Here is an 11979-nt window from a genome sequence, read left to right on the forward strand (position 1 = left end):
ATTGGTGGTCCTATAAGTTACTGAATGATGCAGAGTGTGTAGTTTTGCACATGCTGCTTCTGCATTTTGGCTTTGAGCATAAATAATGACACAGTATAAAATCTCATGTGTAATTGTTCATCTGAGGTTGTATTTACCTCATTCTAGCACACTGTAGGGATCAGAGTTTATTTCATTAGAACTAAGAGACAGTCTTTTCTTTTTGCCTGTATAGATGTACTTCAAATAAACTAATGATAATTTAATTGTCATTTTTGGGTTGATGAGGCCAATTTCTCCTGTCAATGTGCGTGCTTCGTTCTTCGTACATGGCTCGTAAACCTCAGCGATAGCAAAGCACACGGTAAAAGAAAAAACATAAATTAGCCTTCCATAATGTGGAACGCGTCTTACCTCAGACCCGCTGCCTCTCATGATGTGTTCAGGAATGTCGTAAATCTGACTTTCCATCTCCACTTTTTGCTCGCCATTACCCATGACTTTGACCAGAAGCACTCGGAAGTTTGATCCACCAAGGTCGAGGGCCAGGAATTGTCCTTGTTCTTTTCAACAAAAGAATAAACCCAGAGTTACATACAGCACAACACTCACAATATTATATTTATTTTTTATATATATATATATATATATATATATATATATATATACACACACACTCCTCACCCTTGTAGTAGATACTCTCATGGTAAAGAGGATATATAGGATAAATTTGAACATGTTATGTGTGAATGAATTATCTAAATAGTTTTTGGTTTGAGATGAGAACATCTTGCCTCAAGACAAAATCCACTTTTTTCAAGGAACACATTTTCACTGGACACGTCATTTACACCAACTCTTTACAGTCTCATATGAACAGTAGAGCAGGGCGATATGACCAAAAGTATTTATCACGATATACATTTGAAAATTTGCGATAACGATATAACTGACGATATAATTGACAATAGACAAAATACTTTACAACTCCACAACTTTATTAGTGCAAAAAACCCCATCAATGTATTTTCACTTAAACAAGCAGCTGTTTTTTATGTGCATTAAAGTTATATAAAAATTTAACAGTGCAAATGCAAATTCCTTGCTGACAGTTTAACCAAAGGGCATTTCCAGTGGAAACTGGCCGACATATCCTCAGCATAACCATGTATAATATCCACAAAACTTAAAAAGAGGTTATACACAAAATACGGTAATATTATGTTGAAGCACAGTACGCATCACTCCGCGAGGCTCCTGCCTACGATAGCCGTAATGCTCCAACAACCCATCAAGCGGTGCGGCTTCATAGCTTAGCAAAGTCGCACTAAAACATTTGACAGATTTTCGAGCGCCGTGTACATAAAATAGTTTCGAGGTCAGTAAACACAACTAGAATTCATACATAAGGCACACGGGATTATAAGGCGCACTGTCGATTTTCAGAAAAATCAAAGGATTGATTTTAAGTGTGCCGTATTTTCCAAAAAACACGGTAATAACGACGGCCCGCTAGCATGCGCTACCGAAAATAGTGCTTTGTTGTGTATTTGACGGACGAAAGCTAAACCAGTTCCACACCACTGAAGTTGCAGCATTTTTACAAACCAATTCTGGTTCATCCGTTTCATTCAACGATCCACTTTTGCCTTCTCATTCTGTGTCGCCGCCATGTGCGTATGTAAACAAAGGCACTGCGCATGCGCGTTTTACCCATATTCTATCCCGATATTTCATTTTCCTCTCGTTGCCCAAAATTACACCGGTATTACCGTGAATGGTATGATATAGCCCAGCCTTAATGAACATTATCCTGTACGTGAAACGGGTATTACCTGTTCCGTCAGGAGTGGAGCGCACAAATGTGGGCAGCATCTTGACAGCAGCTGTGGGGTTGGTGTCTCTACACAGGCCTTTGTCCATCTCTCGACGAAATCGTAGTGACACGTCCATCAAAGTCTTATCTGACAGCTGGAGGTTGTGAAGGTATTTGTCCACCTAGATAAATAAATAAGTAATTAATTAACAAAGTTAGTATTTCCTAAGTACTAGATTAGTCTGCATCAGAAAATATAACATGCATTACAGTCTTCCTTGGCAGGGTTCAAAAGGATAATTGCTTAATAGCATGTAGCTTCCTTTCAAGTGTTGAAAAAAAAACAAAAAAAACCCCCAAAAAAAACCACACAAACTCAAATAGAAACACAGAGTAAACAGCATCATCATGTTAAAGTTAAAAATAAATGCCAAATGACTTCTTCTAGTTTCCCCAACTGGTAACTGAAGACGTTGACATTGTGTAGCTTGATATTTAAAACTCCCAACGCAAGGTGTGCTCCAGCTGCTTCAATACGTGACTGTTAGACTCTTTGTTCTTCACTTCTATACATTTTGTATAGAAGATGTTACTTTTTGCACCAAACTTGTGTCCATACTGTGGTATCCTACACCTGAGGGCATGGAAGTGAGCCAGACCAGTGAAAGGCCCCTTCTGTCAGTGTGTAGTTTAACTCACTTAATCCATGAGATGGGAAAATATAAGAAAAAGAAGTGTAATTTCAACATGTCTCAGTTTCTCTACGTGATTAAGTACTGCTGCTGCATTAAATGAAAGAAATCTGTCACCAGAACTAATACTGGGCTTAAAGTGGAAGAAATTTGCCCACACTGTCCTGTAGTTATAATGCAGAATGTTTTTGTTAATTCACATAAAATGTCCTGTTGTATTCATTTATTTTACTGTGGACATATTAAAAAAAAAAAGACTTCTAAAAGAACTGGAACTTTCCTGTCATTTAACAGTTTCTACTATTATTTTATTACTTCCGTGTAGCATGAATGTCCACGGGGGAGGTCTTTATGGGTGGGACAAACAGTGAAAATTATGAGAACAGCTAAAAGTCCAAAATCCTTCAAATTTTCCAAAACCATCTAGTGGGCCGCACTGGAGTCTTTACCAGGCCAATTCTGCCCCCCAGGTCTTATGTTTGACACCCCGCCTAAGGCGTCCCAACAAAGAAAGAAATTAAAATTATTCTGAAAATCCTTACAAGATTTTGTAGGCAAACTTAACAGTCTGGAGCAAGGCTAAAGCAAGAAGGTAACAAAAAATTTCACGTATTGTTCAAGATTTGAGAGAAAAAACAGCTATAACAGAAATTAATGAAAATAAGCCCATTTCAACAACTCAACTCTGGTACTAGGTCACCGTGGTCCTTGGGTTGGACCGTGTATCTAGGGAACACAATGGATTGAATGTTGTAGTCCTTGTACATCAGTACTATGAAAGTGGAAATTACACTTTCTGAAAGGAAGAGACTAAGATTCGGCAGGAAAATAGGCTGATACCACACACACACACACACACACACACACACACACACACACACACACACACACACACACACACACACACACACACACACACACAGTGATATTACATAAGTACATAGTACATAAAAATACACCTGCAGATTCTTCACATGGCTTATATAACGCGTCTCTGTTCCAGTGAGTTAAAAGAGCAAATTTCTCAATGAATATGGCATTTTCTCTTATTAATAAAGTATAATGCATGTACTGCATGTAACCCAGATCTCTCCAATACCTAATTTAAAAAAAAAAAAAAGGACACTTTTGTTAAAAATAGATTTTCTTTTTTCAGTGCGAGGGTCTTTCTCAGTATTAACCATCTCCTCTCGGACTCTTCAGGCCCACAGGTATTAGTTTTGCTGGAGCGTGGAAACAGCTTTTGATAGAGTAAAATGGAGATATTTATTCTATACTTTGAAGGGATTTGACAAGGGGCGAAACATTATCCAAAGCTCCAGTCTCTATTCCAACCTGTTCAGCGTTGGTAGAGGCAGAGGTACCCTCTTTGACCGCTTATTTGCAATTGCTATTGAGAGTATTTCATTAGCCTTTCACTAACCTTAACTCTCTTTATTGACCTCAAGAGAGGATCAATAGCAGGTGTAATTCAGAGCTTTCCCATGTCTGGGGTGTTGCCTCAGGAAGGGCAGCTGGTGCAAAAATCTGCCAGATCAAATACGTGGAGCTGCCTGCTGTGGCGACCCCTTGTGAATGAGGGAGCTGTATGAACTGTTGACACTGACTGGATTAGGACCCAGGAGGAGCGCTATCATCTTGATAGATGCAAGAATCTTTATCTTATCAACCATTTTCTGAAGAAGTGTTTGTACTAGGGTTGCTAATCATCCCTGTGTTTTCACGAATGATGACGTGTGTTTTAACTGTGAGCCTCTGGGCATCGTGAAAAGGACAAGTTGTGCAGAAGACTGTAGCTATCTGCCTGATCTCAGTCAAGACAGATTTTCCCATCTCTACCGCGTTAACAGCATAACACAGTCCCTTCACCAAAGCATGTCACTAACTTATCAAACAGAACGTGTTCAAATTAAGGGGCTGGCCTTGAAGCCTGTGTCAATAATGATAAAAACAAAAATTCCTGCAATGAATTTTCTTTTACAAATTTAAATATTTTTGAAAATATTATGTATAATGACAATATAATAATACTGTAAACTTGTATTGTATGGTGTCATGTCATTAAGTAACCTGTCCCAAGCCTGAATAAATAGAAGGGTTGCATCAGGAAGGGTCGCAGCATAAAAACTGCACCAAATCAAACTTCTGCACACATCCGCTGTGACAATCCCTTGGGAAAGCTGTAAATACCACGTCATTAAGTAACCTTCCTATTGTGGATGATTTTATTTTCCCATTAATCCATTTTCTTACACTTATCCAAATCAGGTTTGCAGGGGGCTGGAGCCAAGCCGAGGTATCTGAAGAGAACCCACACACACATGCAGAATCCAAGCAACAAGGCTCCAGTCAGATGGGGGACTCAGACCCAGGGTGTTCTTGCTGTGGTGCAACAGTGCTAATCGCTTTTCCACTGTGTCACCCTGGGTTTGTTTTATTGCTATTAAGTGTTTTCTTTTGTTTTGGGCACACTGCAAATTTCTTAAATAAAATCTGGAGCTTTCTGCAGCAATGATGGCTTTTTCCTGTTATAAATGAACAATCAAGAACATAAAATTCAAGTCGTAGCAGTTAAAACCCAGGTTTATTGATGATATGGGACGGTGCTATAAGTATATCCCCACTGAGCTTAATGGGACACAAATGACAGGAACTACTAAAGTTTTTAACATTACTGTGCTTTTACTTCCCTGAACAAGTTTTCCACACTTTACCGTTTCTTCCAAGAAAAGGGCGTTAACGATTTCCCCATACAGAGAGTAAGAAAGGGACACACACACACACACACACACACACACTGCATTGACGAAACCTGATATGACATTACCTTCTCTATAGAGTGCGTAATAAGCTTTATTGAATCCTGTTACCCAATGCATTGCTCATACTTCCTCTAGTGTGAGCAATGAAGTGGGGTTAATTAAGTTAACGGCAGATTTTTTTGGCCAAAGAGGAAGAAGTAATAACACGCAAACAATACATGCTAACAGCCTAGCGACCTGTTTGACCCCGGTTTCACGTCCTCCCTGAGACGTATCAAGTTCAAATGTCACGTCACCATACTGGAGATAGCTACCAAAACATAACTAGCGGAGTGTTGAACGCCAGTACTCACTTTATCTGCTTGGTCATCGTGGAGTTCCGTGCTGTAATTAGCCAGAGGGTTCGAGGTTGACATCTTTAGTCGGGGATGTGTGGCGAATTTACGTCCTTCCCGTCCTCCTACTCTACAGACTTACAGAGAAATTAAATACAAACACAGCTCCCTTAAATAACAAACACACAACAGTGCTAACTTGTCTTAAATTCGTAAGTTAAACTCGTCTTTAAAAACAGAGTTGTGCAAAAAAAAAAAAGTCTAGTGAAACTTCCAGCTTCCTGGACCTGGTAGTGTGGTGACGTCAGAGAGAAAGAAGGGCGCCGATTGGCTGCAGAGATGTCGCGGTGATATCACTTTTCTCCAAAAAAATTACAGAACAACAGTGCTGAGGTACTACAAAATTTGGTATCGAAGTGATACAAAGTGAATACAGGGCCAGTATTAAAGATACCAATATCAATACTGATACTGTTACTTTTAAGACAGCCGATATTGGGTAGGGCAGTGTGTTATGATGAATCATCATCAGTTTCCAAATTCATAACAGAATTTAATGACCGCTAAATCACTACGATTTTTTACTTTCCACAATACTTAACACAACAAAGGACACCATTCAGCCTTTCATGTGTTTTGAAACTTGAATTTAAACGTTGTTTAAATGTGCTATAGGCTATAGATATAATACATGTGACAGTCAACACAAAAAGGTTTTTTCAAAAAGGACATTTTTTATGGTGCATGTTTGAGGAGGAGGATTTTTTTCATTTGCATAAAATAATGCAATAAACACAATTCAGTGAGCTACACACTGAACTTAGAGCAGGGGTGTCCAACTCCAGGCCTCAAGGGCCAGTGTAATGCAGGTTTTAGGTGTGTCCTTGATCCAACACAACTTCTTTAAATGGCTAAATTACCTCTTCAATATGTCTTGAAGTTCTCCTGAGGCCTGGTAATGAACTAATCATTTGATTTAGGTGAGCTGACCCAGGGTGATATCTAAAACCTGCAGGACACTGGGCCTTGAGGCCTGGAGTTGGACACCCCTGACTTAGAGGATAGAGACAACATATCAATCCTAGTATTAATCTGTTACCAAAACCAGCGTTTTAATCGATGCTATATTTAGATTCATCCGCCTATTTCTACAGTACAGAGATGTTTCAGATATGAACCAAACAATAGGAACGCAATTTCTCAGCCGTTTGTTGATACTTTGCAGATTGTGATTTTTATACAAGGTACAATAGTGTATAAAATTCACTTCAGGCAGGTTCCAAATTTTATCCAATACCTCAATAATAAACAACTCAAACAAGGAAATAAACAAAAGGAAATAAACAAAAGGAAGGAAATAAAAAAAAAAGAAACAAATGAAACAAAACAAAAAAAACACATTTTCAAAGATGCTTGGAACATCCTGGCACTTATAATCCAAATTTCTCTCATTAAACGACTTGTAAACAGTATTGGTGTATGTATGCCCACACTTGATAGCATCGAAGGCCCCCTCTTCTGAGTGATCCTTGCATCACGTGAACATCTATTTATAGAATGATTTCGAAAGTTATGTTTGGTCACGGCGGTATGTGACCAGAGGGATTTGATTGAAGGGCATAGATCAAATGGAAAGACGTGTGGGCAGGTACTGTTATAAGCAGAAATAATATGTTGCTTTTCACATTCTTTTGTTCTGAAACTGCTCAGACAAAAACTCAGTAAGTCTGGTTCCTATATTTAAACAATGTTACCACTAGCAACAATAACAAAATATATGATAAGATCAAAACTTCCAAGAGTATATCTGAAGGGAAGAAGTTCCTGTGGTCTCCATTAAAATGATGGAACAATATCTTACACAGAACTATCACCATGCAAATCTAACTCACATTAACCCAGTTCGAAACTTCATAACACATCTTTTTTTCACTTACTCAGTGCAGATCAGCACCAAAAACTATTTCACATATAAATCTTCTTCGCACATGACCACACATGCACAGACAGACACACACATCCACATATGTGCAATACCACTAAGTGTAATTTTTCTAACAAAACATAGTATGTACATTTTATTTTACATAGTATGTTATTCTTTTTATCTTATTCTATTCCACTGTTTTCCTTAATTTTTAGTGCTTGTAACTTCGCACTGTCCACCCAACAAATTTCCCACTGTTAGGTATTTTAGTACCATGGTAGCATTTACTGGATATTGTTTTATAGTGACATTATGCAGGAAAACTCTGTTACTCAATAAGGCCCATCTACTAGTTGTTTTTCTCTTTCTCTGTGACCCAAGAATTAAGGTGTAAGACTCACAAGCTGGTACCAGAAGGTCGAAAACACCACAGAGATGAGACCACTTCCTTACTCCCATCCTCCCTTTTTCTTTATCTCCTGGAAAAGGCTCGTTAAAGGCTAGGTGGTTCGTTTCAGAATTCACTGATGAAAGAACTCTGTATTTTATGTCTAGGAGTGTATTTTGCTGGGATGATCATAAATTGTAGCTGAGCTGATAAACTACACACAGGATACTTTGCTCAGAAGGCAGGAAGACGTTTCCTTATTTAGTCTGTACCGGTTTGAACTGGGAAAGCTGACACACGAACCTTTTTTCCTCTATATAAACTGCTGTGTATCAAATAAACCTTTGAGTCGATTTGGGAAGACAACCTGAAGCAGTCTGTGTTTCCTTGTTCTCCCAAGCTGCTCCCGACGTCGTAACTAACCCAGCTGAATGGCATACCTGAGTGTTACTTTAAATAATTAGGAATCTTAGAAGGAAAGGACAGAACTCTGCTTATCGCTCACGCCACGGAGGAAACCCGGGAAGGCAATTTCCTTCACCCACGTGTGGGGCTAATAAATGCTTAAAAATTCAGACCTTCCTTACACAAGTGGCACTCATTCAATCCTACACAAAGAAAGCAACAAATGTAAGTGCAGTAAAAGCAGTAAGTAACCACCACATGCCCTATATAGTTTATAAAAAGCAATGTACACAGATGTTTCAGTACAACACAGGGCAACCTGATTATGCTGAAGTAGGGTTGTGCTCTTTATCCTGCATGCCTCATTATCATTCAATGAAGAAGAACATCTGGAAGTACTGTCCTTTGTTTTGCTCTTGTCTTCCTCCTCCTCTTCCTCCTCTGCACCTTAGATTGTTCGCAAACAACCATCCGTCTTCCATCACCACATTAGCAACACTTGTTGAGTTTTTGCCTACAAGTGAATTGTTGTGAAAATACATTTGAGAGTGTTTGAAGCAGTTTTGCATCAGGAGCATATATACTGTTTTAGTGTTTACTTACATAACTTGGTCAGCTTTCGGAGCTTTGTTGCTAAAGAACTAACTCTGGCTCTCTATACCATGCGCTCAGTGTCCTAAGACAACTTTATGAATCTCATTATTCTGGGAAAAACTTTTCTCGATTTCATCTCATTAAAACAGATTTTGTATCATGAAACACTTTTGATGCACCGCAGATGGCAAAAGTAAACATTACCACAGCACAGATGTTATATCTTAGACCCAACAACTCAGAGTAGTTAATGAATCTCACAGTAGTTACATTTTATTGACTTCCATCTCCGTGATATGTGAGTTTTATTGTTGAATCGAGGATTTTAGTGTCAGATGTTTGCTGCCTTTATAATGCCGTGTAGTATATTTTATCACGAATTTGCTGTGGTGTGACTTTTTGTTTAAAATTCACCTTTCTGCAAATTAACTGGTGTACGAAGGAATTCAATTTTCTGTGTGTTGCCAAATACAAGATAGTTTTTCCACAGAAACAGTTGTACCAGTGAAACAAGATGTTCAAGTCGTTCGGCAAACAACTCTGTTGTTTATTTCAAAAAATGATATTCCTAGAAGTGATTGATGGTTTCCAAACATTTCCTGAAACAATGGGTGTGTGCGGAGATCAGCTTAGGTAAAATGAAAATCTGTAATGCGCCAGGCAGCTACTGTTGTGTAAGGAGGCGTGTTGCGTCATGCGTCAAGTTATGTGAATACTCAGTAACCTCCCCTTTAAGGAACACCGTCGGTTTGTATGCGTTGGCTCTCGCTGCTCATTACGGGAATGGGAGGGATACGTACGAGACAGCAATTATCTCTCTGCCTGAGAGACTAGTGTGAACGTCTGATGTGTTCCAAAATTTACATTTTTAGTTTAAACTATGAAATTAAATTGCAAAGCGTTACATTGAAAGTAGAAAATACATCATACGTTTTCATTATGCAAACTGTTTTACAAATGGTGAGGCTAATGTGGATGGGAAATGTGGCACTGATTTGAGACTGCGTTAAGAGTGGTGACAATGAAGTCTCATTCACCCATTAACACACACACACACACACACACACACATTCATATAGTGATTTTATCTATACCCAAACACTTTTTAAATAACAGTCAACACACACAAATGTATGTGCCAGGAGCAACCCAGAGTTTATTATCTTGTCCAAGGTCACTTCAAGGGTCACTCTACCACCTGAACCACAGCCTCCACAGATAACTTTTACTTCAGAATAAGAAATATTTGTGTGATTGACTAAGACTGAATTTTTCCTGTTTTGTTGGTCTGAACACAAATGTCATCCACTTGAAATTTGTCACGTAGTGCTGTCTGGAGTTGGCATGGTAGAAACCTGAAGAGCCAAATGCCACATAAAGACATAACTCACAGCATGACCCCTGATCGATATCCCCACATGCCTCTACAAACAATTTGCAGATTGTTTTTTAAATTTTCTTCAAAATCCTAAACACATTCTCACAGACCAACATGATACACCTGTGATTCATAATAATAATAATGAATGGAGGCTTAAGCGTAACAATTACAATGATATTTCCTAAACGGGACAACTGGCAATTGGTCACGCTCGTTGCTATTGCTTTAATTTAACCAATATAAGTCAATTATGAATTCACAGGCAGCAAGAGTGATCAGAAAGTTGTTAAAAGCATTGAATGGAAATGGAGGCAGAGGAATAAGAGCCTGTAAGAAGAGCTGTAGGTGGAGGCAGAGGAGAACAGACATTTCAGATGGCGTGTGAGAAACCACAATTTTTTCTGAGTTTGCTGATTTTTTTTTATCCTTATTTTATGTTTTGTTGCACTGGAAAAATCCGAAAGGGGGAAATCTGCTTAATAAATCACAGTATATGTCAGATATGTCTGATGGACTGCTGTAGAGAGGACACAAAAATAGGACTCTTTGGTGAGTTTAGTCAATGAAAGGCATTTAGTCAAAAGTCTTAGAATAAACCAAGGCCAAAATGAAAAAAGAAAAAAAAACATAAAATAAAATCCCATAAAAGAGAAGGAGATATGCCGGGGACAAACAAACAATCTGACAAATGGATGAAGCACTGCAGGCTTTCTTCCTTTCTCTTGTTTGTGCCTCTTTTCGCAACCCAAAGCAGGGAGAGGACTCTTTAAACAACTTGTGCTTTTTATTCAGTTATTTGAGACCTTCAGACATTCTACCTTTTGCTTTTGTCTGTGTGATTAAATAAAAGTATATTTCATTTTCATGGCCTGAGGCAAAAGAGCTTTGACTTTTCATGGACATGTATTTGTTTCTTAGTTAGTTTATTGTTTATATTTGACTTTCATGTACATTTATATCTAGAGGTCTTTATTTCAGTTCAAGCTGACATTAGTATTCTGGGTTCGGTTTACTTTGTGTAGTCGCCTATGTTATTTTCCAAACCTTTAGCCTCACATCTCTGTATGTCAGGTTTGTGAGTGTTAGTGTTTAGTTAGTTATTTCCTGTTTTATTTTGATAGCAGAGTTTGCCTGCTGCACAAAAAACCCTCTCAGTGATTGCTTTGGTTGTGAGGTGATTGCCACAGTTACCTGTAGTTTTTTATGTTTGTGTGAAAGTACTTGATTGTAGACAAACATGATCGATCCAAATATCGACAGTATCCATACAAACATTAGTACTGGTGTCAGATCGATACTAGCACAATAAGATTCATGCTTTGTCTCCATCCTCTAAGTTCAGTGTGTAGCTCACTGAATTGTATTATTGTATTATTTTTATGCAAGTGAAAAATGTACATAAAATATAAAAATTTACAAATATACATCAAACATGCACCATAAAAATGTCTGAACCTTAAAATGTGTTTTGAATTTGGAAATTGATGATGATTCATTTCGTGAATCATGGCACTCTGCCCCACCCTACATAAGCTGCCTTTATAGGTTAAAAGTATCAGTATCAGGATTAGTAGATCAGTATGAGCAAACATGCTTGAAAAGCTGATTTTGTTTTAACAGTTTTCAGAGAACAGGGTGGAAGGTTGTGAGAAGTGTCTCTTGCCAACCTTGAGAAGGAAGTGTGGTGAAACTTGAACTGT

At 38.3% G+C, this 11979-nt stretch overlaps 1 protein-coding gene across 1 annotated transcript in view; it reads right to left on the minus strand.

Moving 5' to 3' along the window:
* Window positions 1-5898, minus strand: part of hk2 (hexokinase 2) — a 42499-nt gene extending 36601 nt beyond the window's left edge. Inside the window, exons 1-3 of the mRNA XM_086313374.1 lie at window positions 5603-5898; window positions 1815-1977; window positions 394-542 (exon numbers count right to left, since the gene is read on the minus strand). Of these exons, the coding sequence (XP_086169500.1) occupies window positions 394-542; window positions 1815-1977; window positions 5603-5665 (375 nt within the window). The 5' untranslated portion in view covers window positions 5666-5898. The remainder of the gene's footprint in view (window positions 1-393; window positions 543-1814; window positions 1978-5602) is intronic.
* Between the last annotated feature and the right edge of the window lie 6081 nt (window positions 5899-11979).

Source organism: Aulonocara sp. 'chitande type north' Nkhata Bay, linkage group LG12 (assembly GCF_057382095.1).
Source record: "Aulonocara sp. 'chitande type north' Nkhata Bay isolate Kocher_YH1m ecotype deep benthic linkage group LG12, A_spYH_male_GT1.1, whole genome shotgun sequence".
NCBI lineage: Eukaryota > Metazoa > Chordata > Actinopteri > Cichliformes > Cichlidae > Aulonocara > Aulonocara sp. 'chitande type north' Nkhata Bay.